Genomic DNA, 20,258 nt, shown 5'->3' with positions numbered 1-20,258 from the left:
CAAGAAAATAAAAACGAATTACTATCCATACTTTACAATCTAGCGTTGTATTTCGGGTATTCTGACCTATATTACCGAAATATATTCAGACATATATTCACCGTAATACAGTTTAGCACAAACTTATAAATCACTCGAAAAGAGTAGAAAATGTGATAATGTGGTCATATTTCGAATTTGCGTTCGTGTTTTGTATATTTCTTTTTAACCAATCAGGGTTGGCAACACATCACGTGATGTAAACAAATTTTGGAAAATGGCGCTGCCCTGTGTCTTGTCAGTGCATGTCGAAAGGGATTGACTTTAATTTAATTTGTAAGTATAAAAGGTATATTTCAGCAATCGTGAAATGATCATATTAATGACCATAGCCCAAAATAGTTGCCGTGAGAAAGTTGAAATCAATAATAGAGTATTTGCTGTTGTAAAATTATATCGTGAGGAGTATAAGCAAAGAGGCTTTCCAGTAAGGGCTTGCTCCTGTACTTGTCTGTTGCATTATTTACTATCATAAGATAGAGATCCTTTTACTACAGTAAAAATTCCAAGACACCAATAAACTTCTATTACTTTTAGCGTAGAATTAAAACGCGGGTTTACCTTGCTTGCATGCCCAAAGATTTCTCAAATGTATCAAAGTTCCAGAGTACAGTGCCATCAATTCTGCTGGCTTAGCACATCTCAAGTGCTTCTTCGTTCCTTACAATAATTTGTGTTAGGGTGTGGGTAGGCTGCACTGACTGAATCGTAATCCTTGAGCACCACTTGCTAATCAAACAACCCTTTACAATCCTTTTGGTTTGCAGCTTAGTTATGAGGTAGAGTATGGATTAGTTATCTCTTTAAAGAATTAATCCAGTGTAAATTACGGAAAAAGTACAAGAGCGTAACCTAAATTCATGGATAGCCTTGATCTGTTGATCACGGTAATTATCATGCTGTCTCATGAATTAAGTCTTGTATGACGTACTTATGATGTACACACAATGCCACATCCCGCTGACAAAATGTTCCAAATCTCTGTATTACACGTAAGTACACTAATTTTAATTGTCCAGCACTGAGATATATAGCCTAAGATCACTAATGACACTAGCACCAAATTTTATTTTTACAAAATGCCAAGTAAAAAAGATACTGTTAGCACCAACCTTCTCACATCACGTTGTCTGCTTTCCTAGATGTCAATACTTACTGCAATGGGCTGTCGTACATAATGATATATTGTAACCGACTCCGTAGTCCATGAAACAAGGTGACATCACATTTTGTGTGCACACATGGGTAATGATTGCAAATGACTGCAGTAAACAAACGTTTCATTCACAGGTGGTATACGTATATTAGGCATTTTCAATTTGCTGAATCAATGAATAAAATAATCAGTGAGTATACAAAATGAAATCATGCATTTAAGATATGATTTTTGCTGCATTTCCATTATGTCCACGAATCAAGGTTACGCAAGGTTTAATTAGTATTGACTTGACAAAAAGGGTGCTGCATATGCACATAAATGGTATTCATCACTTGATAAACAAGAACTAATTGAGTGTAAAAGTGCCCAAATAATTTTGTTGTCATACATATAGCTGCAATAGGTCCTTAAGTTACCATGGTTACGTAATATGTGCATGGCTAACTCTCTGTAAAAACATGGCTGTAACCATAGTAACACCCTGTATTTAAGGGTGTATCTGACAATTAAGGTTGCATGATATGATACACAACAGATGAAAACACTTGTCATGAAAAGGAGAAGTATTAATGATTGATTATGGTGATGTATTATCAGAACAAGTTGCAAACTTATCGTAACTTTTGATACGTTCGAACCCCCGGAAACCCCCCCTTTCAAAATTCCTGGATCCGCCCATGATCTTCTCCATGTTTTTTTCCAGAACGTCTAGCAACCATTTGAGCCTGTGTATTCTCAGCTTGTGTAGCAGCCAGTGATGGCATCTAGGGATGAAGAACTGCGGAGACAGTGCCAGGATCTGCTGCAACGACTCAAGTTCCAGCAAAGTGAACTGAAGGTTATGATACCAAATTCCTCATCAACTCATCATCAGGAACCATTATCAAACAACCTGCACAGTCACAGAACTGATTACAAGCCAGAGTACGCAAGGGACAAACTGAGAAGTGTAGTCAGATCCACAGAGAGAGGAGACCAACAGCCCTCCTGTTCAGGTTACAGATATACAGGGAACCAAAATAGGCCTTCATATACAAAAGTGTCCAAGTGTCTTCAAGATGAAACATCAAACAGGAGACATGTTGGTGGTTCAGAGAGTGAAGGATTTTCAGGGGTTAGTAGAGACGTCCCTGCAGTAGTCTCCTACACCACTGATGAGAATGTATCAAGCGGACGAACCTGCTCTGGTAGATACACCACTACACCCAGGACACGTCGCAGGAGAGAACTCATCGACAGAAATGTAAAGGTGAGAATGTTCATGTCAGTAATTAAACTAGTTGTGAATAGCTAATGGGGAACATACATTCCTTAGTTATCTCCCTTTACTGCTTCGCCAATAGATGGCGCCAATCACCACGGTCCTAAGTGTACTTCCCGCATAATGATGGCGTTCAAAGTATCAGAGTGACAGCTACTGTTGGACCGTAACTACCGCAGCACTCCAAGCGAGCAAGGGGGCACAACTCCAGGAATGTTCCCCATACAATGAGCCCTCGTTAGTCAAACCTATTACAAGTTGTTAGGAAATTCAACAGTTAGGTCTTGATTTCTCCAAGACACTCAGAATTCCTGCAAATTGTTGGAAAGGATACCATGGATGGATACTGTATTACTTGATAAACAACTTGTCTTAAACAAACTTAATTCAATTTATTTCTTTTTGTTTCAATTCTGATTCTTGCAACTGATTTATTTAGCATAGTCAATTTGTCTTGTGGCTGGTGGGTAATGCAACACACGGCTCTCTGTAAAGACTGTAAAGTTTGATGCATCGACAAATTTTAAAAACCCAAAACATGCAACAGATTTCTCTAAAATGACATCTAAATGATACTGATAGATTGATACCTTTTGTAAAAGTGAGTGTGTATGGTTTTATGCTGCTTTTAGCAATATTCCAGCAATATCATGGCTGGGGAAACCAGAAATGGGAACATGGTAGCAGTTTACACTAATGCAGTCAGTGTCACTGTCAGTGTATATTGATCTGGATCTGATGTTGTAATATAGATATATATATATAATCTATCTTGCAATATATTGCCAATTTACATTTTCAAGAGTTTGTCAGAGTTACGCCCTGTATTCATGTCAAGATACCATTGGGACGGTGGGGTAACCTAATGGATCAAGCATCTTCTCGTCACGCCGAAGACCTGGGTTTCATGTGTGAAGCCCATTTCTGGTGTCCCCTGACGTGGTATTGCTGGAATATTGCTAAAAGCGGTGTAAAACCATACCCACTCATTATACCAAGATACCATCAGTCAATGATCTCGGCAGTGTTCAGAATCATCTTTGTCTTTGGGTGTTTTTTAACTTGTTTCGAGTAGTATATAAGATGTTCAAGGAAACAAGGAAGTACAAGTCAACAAACTTTCCCTGTAATGTACAGATTACATTATCACTAAATGATGTTTAGAGCATACTTCAGCAACTGAAATTCCAAATAAAATTTGCAAGAAAACTGTGAACTGACATGATTTCTGAAAAATTCACATTTGCTAATCTTCCTATAAATCCAAACATGGGTACAATGTGTGAAGCCCATTTCTGGTGTTCCCAGCCATGATATTGCTGGAATATTGCTAATAGCGGCGTAAAACTAAACTCACTGATAAATCCATACACCGTGTTACCATGGTAACATTTCAGTGTTTGTGCAATGGTGGTTAACACATGTTCAAATGGCAGTCTGTGACCATGGTGACCTTAGCCACTAGTCCGAGGCCCAAGACTAGTAAAATCTGTGTGATCAAGTAAGTTTAGCTGTATAATAACACTAAATTCTACTGAAAATGTTACTAAGGGCCATGTTTGGGCTGATGTTGTTGAACATGGAGGTGGTCTCGAGAATCAAATGCTACTATGAGAAGAATAGGACAACCTTTGATTCTGAACATTGATGTATTACCAGGGAGAATGCACATAAATGTTTAACTGTTGTATCAGATTGACAGCAGACTCAGCAACTCAGAGGATGTTGACAGTGGGGACCGCCTGAACTTCAGCTACTCTGACGTGATGGACGATGACCTGACCTTCATCAAGTCTGCCCTCAATCAGTCACCGGAGGAACTCTTCCAGGATGTGGCTGACCGGAGAGTCAATGATGACTGGGGAGCTGGGAAGTCGGACAGTGTGAGGTTTGATGACACGCGATGGGAGGACAGACAGGACAGGTCACTTCAGGATGGAGTGTCAGGGGTGTCCACTGTGCCGTCTGCCGCGATGGATTCGGAAGTGACGTATGCCAAGCAGCTGGTTGATGAAGGCAACAACAAGGAGATGGCGGGGTTTGTCCGTGAGACTGTGACAAGGCCCAGGTCCGTACTTACCAGCAAGGATGCATCATTCTCGCGCAGTAGAAACAAGGTCAGTGTTGATATTCTGTGATGTTTCCCATTTCGTTGAATAACACACTCTAGATGACCTGACTCAAAGGGACTGCTAACTTTAGTTTTTTATATATTATTTCAGCAAGTGGGTGGGACAATAATATACAAAACAGTTTGTTATATCCAGTTTGTCAGTTTGCTATAATAAGCATGATCGTTTTGATAGTAGTTCACTGAATTTTAATGCCAAATGATAAAATATATGATGCAAAATCAAAGATATGGTTGAGTTCCTGTTTAGGGAATACAGTTTTTAGTATCTCCAAAGTCAGTAGCAAATCAATGCAGTTGCATGAAACAGTTTATATGTCAATCAAGTATATATACAAAGGGAGACAATTCCCAACTGTCAGGACTACAGGACAAACCAGGTGTATGACAAGAAATGTCATGGATAACAACTTCATAACACAGACATACCTTTCACTGCTACGTCTTGCCCCACCATTAGGTGAATGACAAGGTGGAAGAACATGATGTACATGCAAATATAATCAGTTTTATGACATGACAAGAAATATCATGTTATAATCAGACAACTTAACGTCAGTTGTAGCTTGCAGTAATCTTAGCCAACATTGATCTTGGCCTACACCTGTTTTGTGTAAGCAGATGGAAATTATAGATATAAACTAAGTTTATTTATAATAATTAGAGCAATAAAGTTGGTTTGTGCAAGTGAGTTCAGGAAGGAGGCAGCAAGGCACTGTGTAAACTTTTTACTTCCTACATTTCACTGAATGGTGGTGAAAGTAATCCTTGAAATACACAACTTTTTATTTAGAGTTTTTGAGAAATGAATCCAAACAAAATTAGCTCATTCAGAAAATAGTAATGTTTGAGGTTTCCTTGTCTTGAGGTTATTCTATGTATTAGGCTCTGAGGGGTAGGGTAGTGGTTGAGGTTATTCTATGTATTAGGCTCTGAGGGGTAGGGTAGTGGTTGAGGTTATTCTATGTATTAGGCTCTGAGGGGTAGGGTAGTGGTTGAGGTTATTCTATGTATTAGGCTCTGAGGGGTAGGGTAGTGGTTGAGGTTATTCTATGTATTAGGCTCTGAGGGGTAGGGTAGTGGTTGAGGTTATTCTATGTATTAGGCTCTGAGGGGTAGGGTAGTGGTTGAGGTTATTCTATGTATTAGGCTCTGAGGGGTAGGGTAGTGGTTGAAGTTATTCTATGTGTTAGGCTCTGAGGGGTAGGGTAGTGGTTGAAGTGCTAGCATGTCATGCCTATGACCTGGCTTGGATTCCCCACATTGATACAATGTCTGAAGCTCATATCTGACCTTTCCCACTGTGATAGTACAGGAATATTGTAAAAAGTTGCATTAATCCTTCTCACCCTTCTGCAGACGCCAACCAAGGTGAGTTTCCATTCCACATCTGACACATCCAGCGTTATCCGGCGGGAATCTCAGAAGAAGATGCTGGGATACGACTGGATCGCGGCGCTGCTGGACAATGACAAGGACGCTATTGATGAGTCTGAGGCATACTTCGAGGACCTAAAGGAGTTCCGCCGAGTCAACCGTGAAGAATGTTCCAACATGACATACATGGAGTGAGTGCTGAATCATTGTTTGTTATTTGCAATAAGGTTTCACAAAATATCATAATATATACAAGAAAAGACTTTTGTACTCAGATGTAGCTATTAATAGTCCATATTTTGTACAAAATAACTAGTTTGGAACATCATCCCATGTGGTATTTCACTTCATAAAGGTGAGCTTCTGTACCTACTGCTCTCTGTAATATATTTTTGAGCTTGACAGTATTTGAGTTCCAGCATCTAAAGATACAGATGTTCAGACTTTTCGATTATCTTTATCTCATTTAGTATGCCAGTGTCTGGACTGATCGTTATAAATGTTGGTATTGACTATTTTTCTCTTGTATTATAGAGGTCCTGTGTCTCTGGCAGCCACCAGTGAACCATCACCGGTTGCCAAGGCCATCTCCGACACCAGTGAGTAGAACACTGCTGAGTCAGCATTTCTTATAGATGTGTTACCCAAAGTGATATATAGGTGATACTGTTTTCAGAGAAAAACCTCCTGGAAACTCAGAATAAGTGTTCTTGAAATAATGTTGAAGATTTTTGCCCAGGACACTCTAGGCAATTAATCATTATTCACCTTCGCTTGCAGGTTATTCTGAAAGTATTTGTGACAGTGTGGTAGTTTGGTGTTTTGTTGTTGTTTTATGCCACAGTTAGCGATGTCTTAGTTATATAAAAATATAATGGTCTATAAATAATTTTGTCTTGGCCAGACAATCCAGTGATTGACATCAAACGCATATATCTGTGCAGTTAGGTTACAGTGACATGCATCAACCATTTATGACAAACATGGGTTACCGAAGACCAAGCCTAACCCTTGATGGTGCTTGTGTAGTTAACAGAATAGTCCCTGCTTTGCCACTGGTTTATTGTCCTATCATTTGTATCACTGTGACACGATCCATTGGCTGATGTAAGGGAGATAACTCTGTGTGAGCCTGCTTTAAAAGATGGCATATGAAGTCACGATCATCGTTTAGGACAGTAAGTGGTTATGAGAAAGATGGGACTGCTTTAGTGTAAATATGAGTGAATGAGGGACTAACAGGCAAGGCTGTAATGGTACGACAATGCTAGTAAATTTCAGATAAAATACCAGTATGGAGTTCTTTAGTCCAATGGGTGAGGTGCTATAAATGGTGATGACTACTCCATCCTGTCACTGTGCCAGTAATCAGGTTCACTGTGCCAGCAATCAGGTTCACTATACCAGGACTCAGGTTCACTGTACCAGGACTCAGATTCACTGTACCATGTATAAGGCTCATTGTACCAGCAATCAGGTTCACTGTACCAGCAATCAGGTTCACTGTACCAGCAATCAGGTTCACTATACCAGGACTCAGATTCACTGTACCATGTATAAGGTTCACTGTGCCAAGAATCAGGTACACTGTACCAGGTATAAGGTTCATTGTACTAGGAATCAGGTTCACTGTACTAGGAATCAGGTTCACTGTACCAGCAATCAGGTTCACTGTACCAGCAATCAGGTTCACTGTATCATGTATAAGGTTCCTTGTACCAGGACTCAGGTTCACTGTTCCATGTATAAGGTTCCTTGTACCAGCAATCAGGTTCACTGTACCAGGAATCAGATTCACTGTACCAGCAATCAGGTTCACTGTACTAGGAATCAGGTTCACTGTACCAGCAATCAGATTCACTGTACCAGCAATCAGGTTCACTGTATCAGGTATCAGATTCATTGTACCAGGGATCAGATTCACTGTACCAGGGATCAGGTTCACTGTACCAGGAATCAGATTCACTGTACCAGCAATCAGGTACACTGTACCAGGTATAAGGTTCATTGTACCAGCAATCAGGTTCACTATACCAGCAATCAGGTTCACTGTACCAGCAATCAGGTTCACTGTACCAGGTATCAGATTCATTGTACCAGGTATAAGGTTCATTGTACCAGCAATCAGATTCACTATACCAGCAATCAGGTTCACTATACCAGCAATCAGGTTCACTGTACCAGCAATCAGGTTCACTGTACCAGGTATCAGATTCATTGTACCAGGTATAAGGTTCATTGTACCAGCAATCAGGTTCACTATACCAGCAATCAGGTTCACTATACCAGCAATCAGGTTCACTGTACCAGCAATCAGGTTCACTGTACCAGGTATCAGATTCATTGTACCAGGTATAAGGTTCATTGTACCAGCAATCAGGTTCACTATACCAGCAATCAGGTTCACTATACCAGCAATCAGGTTCACTGTACCAGCAATCAGGTTCACTGTACCAGGTATAAGGTTCACTGTACCAGCAATCAGGTTCACTGTACCAGCAATCAGGTTCACTGTACCAGGTATCAGATTCATTGTACCAGGTATAAGGTTCATTGTACCAGCAATCAGGTTCACTATACCAGCAATCAGGTTCACTATACCAGCAATAAGGTTCCTTGTACCAGGTATCAGATTCACTGTACCAGGTATAAGGTTCACTGTACCAGCAATCAGGTTCACTATACCAGTAATCAGGTTCACTGTACCAGCAATCAGGTTCACTGTACCAGTATCAGGTTCACTGTATTACGAGGCACTTTAATGACTGGGTCAGGTGGCTAGCATATTTTTAATGTATTTATCTCACTGCTCACTTCAAATTCCCATACGTTCCAGAAGTGAAGCCCTACATGGTGAATGAGCGGCTGTTCACAGTGCCTATCAAGAAGTGTCTGCTGGAGGACTTCAAGGGGGACACACAGGAGGAGGGGGAACAGAAGGAGCCGAAGAAAGACCCTACAGCTGAGGACCCGAGATTTGTCAGGTAACCATAGTAACAGTATGAAGTATATGTTGCTTGGTATTCAGGTTTGAAAAGGCCTTGAATGAGTCCTGCCTTGAATGAGTCCTGCCTTGAATGAGTCCTGCCTTGAATTATGTGTTCTGCCTTGAATAGGGATCTGGCCTTGAATTTTAGCACTGCTTTGAATTAGGCAGAGTTTGAGTGAGTGAGTGAGTGAGTGAGTGAGTGAGTGAGTTTGGTTTTAAGCCACTTTTAGCAATATTCAAGCAATATCATGGCAAGGACACCAGAAATGGGCTTCACACATTGTCGCACGACTATAAACATGATAAAGGAAGGGAAGAATGTTCAAACAAATGAGGAGACTTTAGTCTTACTTTCCATCATTTAGAAAGAGATCATTACCAACCGTAACTTAGTGATCTGTTTTCAACAAAGTTAACTTGACTACCAAGCACTAGAGGTGTAGCCATCCTATTTCAAGATAATTTTGAATTTGAAATACTACAAGAAATAAGAGATGAAAATAATGGAAACTATATAATACTTAAGGTTAAACTAGAAAACGAACTGATAAGCATAACAAATATATACGGGCCAAATACTGACACGCCAGATTTCTATCATAACATAAAACACATTGTAAAAAACTTGGAAACAGAAACAAAGGTAATATGTGGTGATTTCAATCTGGTTCAAGATCAAAACCTAGACACCTTTAACTATCTGCACATAAATAATCCTAAATCAAAGGAAGCAGTACTTGAGATGGTTGATGAACTCAGTTTATATGATCCATGGCGAGCAAACAATGTAAATGTAATGCAGGTACACTTGGAGAAAGCGAAACCCCTAAAACAAGCACGGTTAGATTTTTTTCTCGTAAGTCAAAATATGGAAAAATCAATAACCTGCACTAAATTAGAACCTAGTTATCGATCTGATCACTCCATAATCTCTTTACATATTGAATTCACAAAAATAGAAAGGGGTAGAGGCTTCTGGAAATTTAATAATAGTTTATTACAAGATCCACATTATGTGAAAGAAATCAAAATCATTATTCAAGAAACTGTTGATCAGTATCACAGTCGATCCACTGAAGGAGAGCGAGTACTAATGATAAACGAACAAATATTCTTTGAAGTTTTATTATGTAATATTCGAGGATATACAATTAAATATTCATCTCAAAAAAGAAAGAAAGAATTAAAGCAGAACAGGAAACCAATGAAGCACTTGAAAACCTTGACGTCAAATTAGATGCAGCCATGAACGAAGAAGATAAAGATAAATTATTAAAAGAAATAAATGAACTCAAAGAACAACAATTAGAACTTAACCGATACAAAACAGAAGGCATTATACTAAGATCGAAAAGCCGAAATGGTATGAACAGGGAGAGAAACCGTCGAAATACTTCCTATCACTTGAAAAACAAAACTTTCAAAATAAATCCGTTGCTAGATTAGAAACTGCACACGGTACTATATTTGAAGCTAAGGATATTATTAAACATACCAAAGATTACTTTCAGAATCTATATACTAGTAAAGAAATAAAAGATGTAGAACTTGAAGAACTTTTTAAAAATTGCACTATACCTAAAATAACTGAAGAAGAATCTCAGTGCCTGGAAGGCGCACTACTATATGATGAAGTACTCCAATCTCTCAAAAATATGAAAAACAATAAAAGTCCTGGACCATCTGGATTTACTGCAGAATTTTACAAATTCTTTTGGCAAGATGTTAACAAATATTTGATTAACTCGTTGAATCACTCATTCAAAACAGGTGAACTTTCGGTAAGCCAAAAACAGGGCCTTATAACATGTATTCCCAAACAAGATAAACCTAAAGACCAAATTAAAAACTACAGACCTATATCACTCCTTAACATATCGTATAAACTAGCCTCGTCCGTAATTTCAGCGCGAATAAAACGTGTACTCCCGAAAATAATAAGCGACGACCAAAAAGGCTTCATGAAAGGTAGATACATTGGCGAATGCACGAGATTGGTCAGTGACTATATGAATATACCAGGATTACTTATAATGATAGACTTTGAAAAAGCTTTCGATTCCGTGGAATGGTCTTTTATTGAGAAATGTCTTAACTTCTTTAATTTTGGACCATCAATCAACCACTGGATTAAAACATTTTACAACAACATAAATTCTAGCGTTTCAATAAATGGTTTTGCATCACACTTCTTCCACATTACTAGAGGCTGTAGACAAGGTGATCCTCTATCGCCATATCTATTTCTCAAAGTCGCAGAAATCCTTGCTCACATGTTATGTCAAAATGACAAAATAACAGGGATACAAATGTTTGACTTAGAATACTTACTAACACAGTTCGCAGACGATACAACTATAATCTTAGACGGGTCTGAACGTTCTTTTCAAACAACATTAGAAGTGCTTAAACAATACGCATCCCTCTCTGGTCTTAAAATAAACATTGATAAAACTAAAGTATTGTGGATAGGTTCTAAACAATTCTCAAGTACACAGTTTTGCAGAGACTATAATCTGGACTGGACGCAAAGACCTTTCAAACTGCTAGGTATCATATTTCAACATAATAAGGCAGAAATGGTGGAAAGAAACTATAAAGATAAACTAAAGAAAATGGATAGATTAATGAAACTTTGGTCACTTAGAGATCTCACACCATTCGGCAGAATAACTATCCTGAAAAGCCTAATATTGCCCACACTTAATCATCTATTTTCCTCACTACCAAACCCCAAAATGAATACAATTCAAATGATCCAGAAAAAGATCTTAGCATTTATTTGGAGAGGCAAACCAGACAAAATAAAAAGATCTCTGATAATCAGAAACTATAAAGAAGGCGGCTTGAAAGTTCCAGATATACTTTCGAAACTATAAAATCTCAAAAAGTATCATGGATAAGAAGGCTGTTTACAACAAATTCTAAATTCAACAATATCTTAAATAACATGGTAAAAATACAAACCCAATAGAAATGGGCTCAAATTACTTGAAAACACACATCATCCCAAAACTTAAAACCTTTTCTGGAAAGATGTTCTGGATGCTTGGGCTGATTTACAAGAACGGTATCCTTACACGAAATCCGACTTTTGCAAACAGTATATTTGGGCAAATAACAATATAAAAATTGGAAACAAATCTATACTATATAAACGCTTACTTAAAAGCAAATGTAAAATTTATAAATGACGTTACTAAAGATGATGAATCCTTTCTGTCTTTCACTGAGTTTAAAGAGATGTATAGAGTAGAGACAAATTTCTTAGAATATCTTGGGATTAGTATCTTCAATAAAACAATATTCAAAGCAAGAAGCTACGCTATTGACAAAGCAAAGACATTTACCCTTTATTCCCCGAATGTAAAAATACTCTATGAAAATAAGAGAGGCTGCAATATTTTCTACACAACGCTACTAAACAAGGCTAAATCTATTCCAAGTTTAGGATATCAATGTAAATGGGAAAACGACCTTCATCACAGTTTTCCACCTGACTTATGGAATACCTATCACTTTATACCATTCAGAGCTGTTCATAACACTAATGAAAGATGGTTTCAATATCGTTATTGTCCACAGAATTCTCACAACCAATAAAGACCTATACAACTATAATATATTAGAATCACCACTATGTACATTTTGCAAGGCTGAAAAAGAAACCATTGTTCATTTGATGTTTGAATGCAGATACCTAAATAGGCTGTGGCAAGACCTTTTAAATTGGATTGAAGATAAAACAGACACTACTATAAACCTGGATCCGAAAACAATCCTTTTGGGCTTTCATGAAAAACGTAACGATGTTCTGAACTTGATATTTATCATAACAAAGGAATATATATATTCCAGAAAACTAGCAAATATACGTGCAACCCTTGAAAGTCTCAAAGCCAAATTAAACCTGGCCTTGAATTTTAGCACTGCTTTGAATTAGGCAGAGTTTGAGTGAGTGAGTGAGTGAGTTTGGTTTTAAGCCACTTTTAGCAATATTCAAGCAATATCATGGCAAGGACACCAGAAATGGGCTTCACACATTGTCGCACGACTATAAACATGATAAAGGAAAGGAAGAATGTTCAAACAAATGAGGAGACTTTAGTCTTACTTTCCATCATTTAGAAAGAGATCATTACCAACCGTAACTTAGTGATCTGTTTTCAACAAAGTTAACTTGACTACCAAGCACTAGAGGTGTAGCCATCCTATTTCAAGATAATTTTGAATTTGAAATACTACAAGAAATAAGAGATGAAAATAATGGAAACTATATAATACTTAAGGTTAAACTAGAAAACGAACTGATAAGCATAACAAATATATACGGGCCAAATACTGACACGCCAGATTTCTATCATAACATAAAACACATTGTAAAAAACTTGGAAACAGCGGAAGAATGTTCAAACAAATGAGGAGACTTTAGTCTTACTTTCCATCATTTAGAAAGAGATCATTACCAACCGTAACTTAGTGATCTGTTTTCAACAAAGTTAACTTGACTACCAAACACACAGCTGTGTAATATGTTTGTGTTTATGTGGTATGTTACCCTGTTGTTGATGTCTCCTGACCATGGTGACACTGTGTGTTGCAGGGTGAGTATTCCTCGCTCCACCCTAGAGACCCCCTACCGCTTCAAACCACACCTCAGAAACAGCTTTGACCCCACAGATTCCTGCGGACTAAGGGAGGTAAGTCATCATCAACCCTTACAAGACAAGTCACTAATAGAACTGCTTCAGACCAGGACTCAATACATGTTCACTGATCAAACCATTTTTATATATGAACCCTTTTTTCATCAATCTTTTGCTGATGATAAAAATAAGTATACAAATAGACTTGAAATAAATATTTTTCAAAACATTTCTCAGCTGTCTGTGAAGAGTGGCTGAAAGTGCTTTCAGTGACGAGACAATAGTTCACTTTCTTCATATTCACCTACCGGTACTTTGTAGTTTTTTTACCTATGAAATAATTGAAAAACATGAGCAGGAAGGAAAAAAATACTCGTCTTGTTTAATTTGGGGACTTTATCAGATCTGATTCCTAACTGTTAGCAGTACATAGGCAGTGATGCCAGGAACTAGGAGCAGACGTACGTGCTTCAGAGAATGCTGAATCACAAATACTTGGCCAAAATCAAATTTGAAAAACAGCAATACCGTAAAAGAGATGGGCCAAATCATTTCAAAATCTACTTGGGGAGAATAGATTCCCTGTCGTTTAACACACTCAAAGAGGTGTGCATGTTGATGTTTTGGAGGACAGACAGACAGACGCTGACAGATTTCATTACAGTCTCATAGGCGGATCCAGATGCGATTGGGGGTGTGTGCAGGGGTGCGCACCCCGCTTTTGTCCGAAAATTTTATTGAATGACTTGAAATTCTCATGAAAACGGGTGAAAATGACACGGGTTAATATGGGAGACAAAGGTTATCATGCAACATTCTTCTCCAAACGACCAACAGATTTAAATTTAACATAACACATAACATGCACAGCAAACAGATATCAATCCTGTATAATTGACATCAGTCTTTGCTGGCAGCCATCTTATACTCATGCTTATAGCTGCTATTAATCAGAGGATACTAAATTTATTTTGGTGTAATACCATTTTTATTATTTATTTGGTACTTGATACTAAATTTTTCACAAGTTTAATAAAAATGGTATTCCATGGACGTGAGTTTAGTATTCTGTTAACCACTATTCAACTTAAATTGATAGGAACACTCGCCTTTCCGCGAGTCAAGCAAGGTCTAATACCATTGTGACAGAGGTAATAATTTTGCCAATGTTAATGACACACTGAGATACTGAGGTCTGTGAGAAGTATTGTTTAGTGTGCTGCTATACAAGGTTAATGTTAAACTCTGTCTGTGTGTTGCCAGCACTGTCTCCTAGGGTGGGAGAAGTATTGTTTAGTGTGCTGCTATACAAGGTTAATGTTAAACTCTGTCTGTGTGTTGCCAGCACTGTCTCCTAGGGTAGAAGTATTGTTTAGTGTGCTGCTATACAAGGTTAATGTTAAACTCTGTCTGTGTGCTGCCAGCACTGTCTCCTAGGGTAGGAGAAGTATTGTTTAGTGTGCTGCTATACAAGGTTAATGTTAAACTCTCTGTGTGTTGCCAGCACTGTCTCCTAGGGTGGGAGAAGTATTGTTTAGTGTGCTGCTATACAAGGTTAATGTTAAACTCTCTGTGTGTTGCCAGCACTGTCTCCTAGGGTGGGAGAAGTATTGTTTAGTGTGCTGCTATACAAGGTTAATGTTAAACTCTCTCTGTGTTGCCAGCACTGTCTCCTAGGGTGGGAGAAGTATTGTTTAGTGTGCTGCTATACAAGGTTAATGTTAAACTCTGTGTGTGTTGCCAGCACTGTCTCCTAGGGTGGGAGAACTCCCGACCAGCAATGCTGCCAGCTGCCTCCAACCTCGGCATCAGCGACTCTACACACGGCATTACATCCAAGATGGCTACGGTAATTATACTGCGTGACCCACAACTGTGCTACTTAAAAAAAGGTTTCTTTCACATAACCGTAGTTAATCTGAGGTTGTCATTGTGTTTCTTCCATATCCTGTCGCATTCTCTTCCCACAGAGGTTACTTGTCATATCTTCCTACTAACCTCTGTTCTAATACGACCATATTTCCCGGTTCTCGTAAAATCCCATAGCGGCAAAAGATCGCAACACAAATTTTCTCCCTTCTTTCTATCCAATCAGAACACGTGTTACGTCGACTTAGATTCAACTTGACCAACACAAGCAAATGTGGGGCCACAAATATCCCCCATCTGCCGGGGACTTGTGTTGATATTACACACAAGACGTTTAATGGCTAGCTTGTCCGTTGTCAACAAGGGCGATGGAGACGCCACTGATCCGCCATAACATGTTCTGTCTAGAAGAAACGTTTGCGCATCGCGCAGGGGAAAGAGGTTTAGTTTTCTCGAAGCATACAGAAATTACCGAGGCCTTGCGAATGATCACTTTTGAAACGTCGCTGATTGCACAACTAAATCTGATTGCCTCCAATCACGAGTCTTGAACGCTCACACCATGAAAGGGATGTATTAGAACAGAGGTTACGTAGGAAGATATGACAGGAGTAACCTCTGTGGGAAGAGAATGATCCTGTCATGGCATGTGTAAATTGTATTCAAATTTATCAGAGTGAGTGAGTGAGTTTGGTTTTACACCGCTGTTAGCAGTATTCCAGCAATATCATGGTGGGGGACATCAGAAAGGGCTTCACACATTGTACCCAAAATTTATGTATTTTTTTTGCAATAACAGATGAAACAATCCAAACATTTGATACTGAGTAAAGTGTTAATGGGTGTTCCCATTGTCTGTGAGATGGTCGGTGTGCTGTTACACATATCTCTGAACTGGTGTTTTTAACTAATGCACATCCATCCCTGAATGACCTTGACTTTAGTAGCTGGGGAGAAGCACCAACATAGGCAAGATACTTTCTTGATGACAACTTCTTTATTCTGTTCTGACGCTGACAATGTATATTTTCTGTTGTCATCCATAAAGTATCAGGCTTTATTGTTACTTCCAACTTCTAACATGCCAGTCAAACAGATGGAAAGATGTACAGCTGAAATCAGCATTAAACTCTCATTCCCTCTATTCTCCAGACACTGGCTGAGGCAGAGCGACTAGCAAACTCGTACGAGTGGGCGTTCCCCCAAGCGACCACCCACCGGCCTGACATGTTCCCCTCCTGGAGGAAAGGCTACCAGGACTCTGTAGTCAACCTGTCCACCGCCAATGTCACACGACCTCTAGGGGGTGCCAGCTTGACCCAGTCCCTGGGGTCCTCCAGTCTGGGGTCAGCTGGGTCCGAGGGACTCCGGAAGACCACAAATGATCTGCTGAATTCCACGTACTCCATGATGTACGAAATGGAGAGGCTGAAGAGAGAGAGGGCACAGGATCCGAAGAGCCAGGCCAAAGGTGTAGCATAGGACAATGTAGAAACAGTTATTTAAATGGATTCTTGGGATATGGGGTTATTAGTTTAAGCAAGAGTCTTCTATTTGACATTTTGTTGGTCGAAGATATTGCTATTTTAATTAGTAAGAAGAATCCGAATATTTTAAGCCTGTATAACTGTAACAGTGGTATGTACCAGTATGTTTGACTTATTTACACGGGTCCCTATGACAGGTCATTGTAAAGTTACATGATCTGAGCTAAATTCTGTTGAAATGTGTGACAGGATTAGGTTCCTGGGCCCCCTTCCTCAAAGCGATCGTAGCGCTAAGATGATCGTAACTCCCATACTTTAACATAGACTTACGCCAGTCGTAGCGCTACGATCGCTTTGAGGAACGGGGCCCTGCTGTGGACAGACGACACTACTGCAGGAGACTGGTTTAGACAGAGTTTGCTGTAGGGGGTCTTTATGGCAGTGGCTCTCTGGACATTTGACCCTTGTTGATACTGCTGTTATGTTGGGATATATGTAACCAAAGTAGAATGCTGACCATTCCGTTTTTAACAATAAATGTGTTTAATATGGCTCTGTTTGTTGTTTACTTCTAGAGTGGATGGTAGCTTTGAGAACCATGGAAACAGTTGTGTCTTAGAATTCAATGGTACAACTACTGAAAAAATACTGCACAACACAATGACTGGACACTACCGCCTGAGTGAGTGAGTAAGTGAAAACCAAAGTCACATCGGCAGTATTTCAGCCATACCGTGACTCGCTACCCCACTGAAATAACTTTTGGTGGCAAACTGCACCTGGAAAAGTTTTGATGGTGAACTGCTTCCTAAAGTAATGTCGGAAGTACAAAAAGTTTTTAGCCTGTTAGTATGTATCCCTAAACTTTACACAACTGCAAATAGCATATGTCGCAAAGGGTGGAAATAACCCATTGCCCGACGTCCGAGTCCAGTGTTTTTTCTGTCGGGCAAGCAAATTCGTATATCACACTGTACCGGCCTCCAGTTGGCTTTCCAATGTTAATTATGTTATGTTAAGAAAATGGCCAGTATAGTGGAAAAATTATCAGGGCAAGTGATTTCACATGTGCCTCGATCTGTACCGGAGTACACTAGCAATTTTAAAGTTATTTCCACCCGTGTTGAAATAACTCACTTCGACCTAACTGGGCATTCAGTGGGATGCGTAAGAGGATATCCAGAAAAGCATGTTTACTCGTAAAATCGAGCAAAACTTAAAATACGAATAGCTGCTGAAAACAATAGATGAGACTATAGATGGCAAATTAGGTCGCTCAGCCAGGTATGATGACGGACCGTCGACCCACCTGGCATGAAATGCATGTGCTGCCTACAGGCACAAGGGGTCATATCAAAGATATTTTGTGCTTTTTCATGTGTGTTGAATATGTCTCATCTATTGATTAACATGTCTTTCTTTCATAAAGTTTATGTTGAGGCATGTAAAAGGGTATGATACCTGATAACCATAGAAAAGCATTGTATTAAATGTCTCAAAATATATAAATGGCATGACCACCCGACCATATATCGACAGGACTGGATATTATTTGTAAATTGTTACTTCCCCAGGATAATTCCCCTAAAGGATTACCTGGTATCTTATCTTAGCTGATATCTCTAATCCCCAGCCTGACCCCAACCATCGTCTGTGACACCCGCCTCGGTTTTGCTTTTAAAACGACCCCCTCCTATCTGTTTCTTATTATAGTGACAGTGAGACTCCATGGCAAACCACACATCATGAAACTGTTACAAACAACTGAAAGAAGAAACCACTATTGTATGTCTTTATTTTAACTCATTCTTGTAACAATTTAAAAATAGAGGCACTAATGTTTTGTGATATCCTGTAGCTACACCACTGTCAACACCACATTCTTGTCAAAAGTTACCGGTTCTACTAAACTACATACTACATTAAAACTGGAGGATACTGTGCATTACCATGGTGATTGTGATGGGTGGTTGCTCGGACTATCAACCACTAGTTTGGATGGTTCAAGGTCTATGTTGCTATAAGGAGTATTGGAGATGTGTTACTCACTCTGACATTCAACAAAATTCATATACTTCATTTCTCCAACACTTTTAGATGTAGACTGGATTATTGTCAATGGTGCCAGGACTTTTGTCAGAAACTGATAATTTCTCAGTTACTGTTGCAAGATATACTTATTCTTTCTTTGAAAGGAGGAACAAATATTCTGTTTGAAGCTCATTTCTAAGGAACCACTTCAAACGATGAAGAAATTAATTCCCTAAGTTTTGAGACAATACTCTACTTCCGCCTACAATGTTAAATTCCTAGAAAAACCTAAAAGCATACTTACATGAAGAATGATACAGATATTTCACTACTTCCATATGTTTCACTGTCACATAAACAATATTCTGTTATGTTTACACAAGGGTTGACAAATGAGGGATGAAATAGTATACCTTCACAGCTGGAATGCACGAATTGTCACCGGTGAATAACATATTTCTCCTCAGTGGCCTGGACGGCAATAAGAAGGAAGGAATCAATAAGACGTAGACTTCTCATGCAGTGATAAGATTTAGAAAGTAGGTAACTTGATTCTGTCAGATGGAAAACATGCAGGGCCATTAACAGCCCCACTCCTCCCCTTAATCTTACAGAATTAAGACTTTTATCTAACATCAACAATTTGAACTGGACTCCAACATTACGTCTATCATCTCAAGAGATACACCCTTACAAATGTCAACAATTTGAACTGGACTCCAACATTACGTCTATCATCTCAAGAGATACACCCTTACAAATGTCAACAATTTGAACTGGTCTCCAACATTACGTCTATCATCTCAAGAGATACACCCTTACAAATGTCAACAATTTGAACTGGACTCCAACATTACGTCTATCATCTCAAGAGATACACCCTTACAAATGTCAACAATTTGAACTGGTCTCCAACATTACGTCTATCATCTCAAGAGATACACCCTTACAAATGTCAACAATTTGAACTGGTCTCCAACATTACGTCTATCATCTCAAGAGATACACCCTTACAAATGTCAACAATTTGAACTGGTCTCCAACATTACGTCTATCATCTCAAGAGATACACCCTTACAAATGCCAAATGAATGAAGAATGAACAAAATGGCAAAATGGTCACAAATTTGTACAATGTCATCTGAGAATATAATTAACTACATCTCATTTGTCTCCAATCAGTTAATACTCCCACACCTCGTCAGTAATACGAGAGCATTTACAAATGAAAGGTACATACTCCTGCTCTCAGCCTATTTCTGATAAACA

At 38.9% G+C, this 20,258-nt stretch overlaps 1 protein-coding gene across 3 annotated transcripts; it reads left to right on the top strand.

Moving 5' to 3' along the window:
- The first annotated feature begins 237 nt into the window (after nucleotides 1-237).
- On the top strand, nucleotides 238-17,510 carry LOC124257494. Of its 3 annotated transcripts, none has more exons than XM_046691573.1 (9): nucleotides 238-315; nucleotides 1,902-2,447; nucleotides 4,154-4,576; nucleotides 5,950-6,158; nucleotides 6,502-6,566; nucleotides 8,804-8,951; nucleotides 13,560-13,656; nucleotides 15,347-15,451; nucleotides 16,624-17,510. In XM_046691573.1, the coding sequence occupies exons 2-9, from the start codon at nucleotides 1,956-1,958 to the stop codon at nucleotides 16,951-16,953; spliced, it is 1,869 nt and encodes a 622-aa protein (XP_046547529.1). In that variant the 5' UTR covers nucleotides 238-315; nucleotides 1,902-1,955; the 3' UTR covers nucleotides 16,954-17,510. The 3 variants fall into 3 exon arrangements, with proteins under 3 accessions (XP_046547529.1, XP_046547530.1, XP_046547528.1); XM_046691574.1 differs by having other exon boundaries at nucleotides 265-328; XM_046691572.1 differs by lacking the exon at nucleotides 238-315 and adding an exon at nucleotides 873-1,031.
- Nucleotides 17,511-20,258: the final 2,748 nt, after the last annotated feature.

This window comes from Haliotis rubra, unplaced genomic scaffold, assembly GCF_003918875.1.
Source record: "Haliotis rubra isolate DU_JTF1 unplaced genomic scaffold, ASM391887v1 Scf662, whole genome shotgun sequence".
NCBI classification, from domain to species: Eukaryota; Metazoa; Mollusca; class Gastropoda; order Lepetellida; family Haliotidae; genus Haliotis; species Haliotis rubra.
Note: the sequence above shows the minus strand (reverse complement) of the source record. Positions and strands in the feature narration are given on the sequence as shown.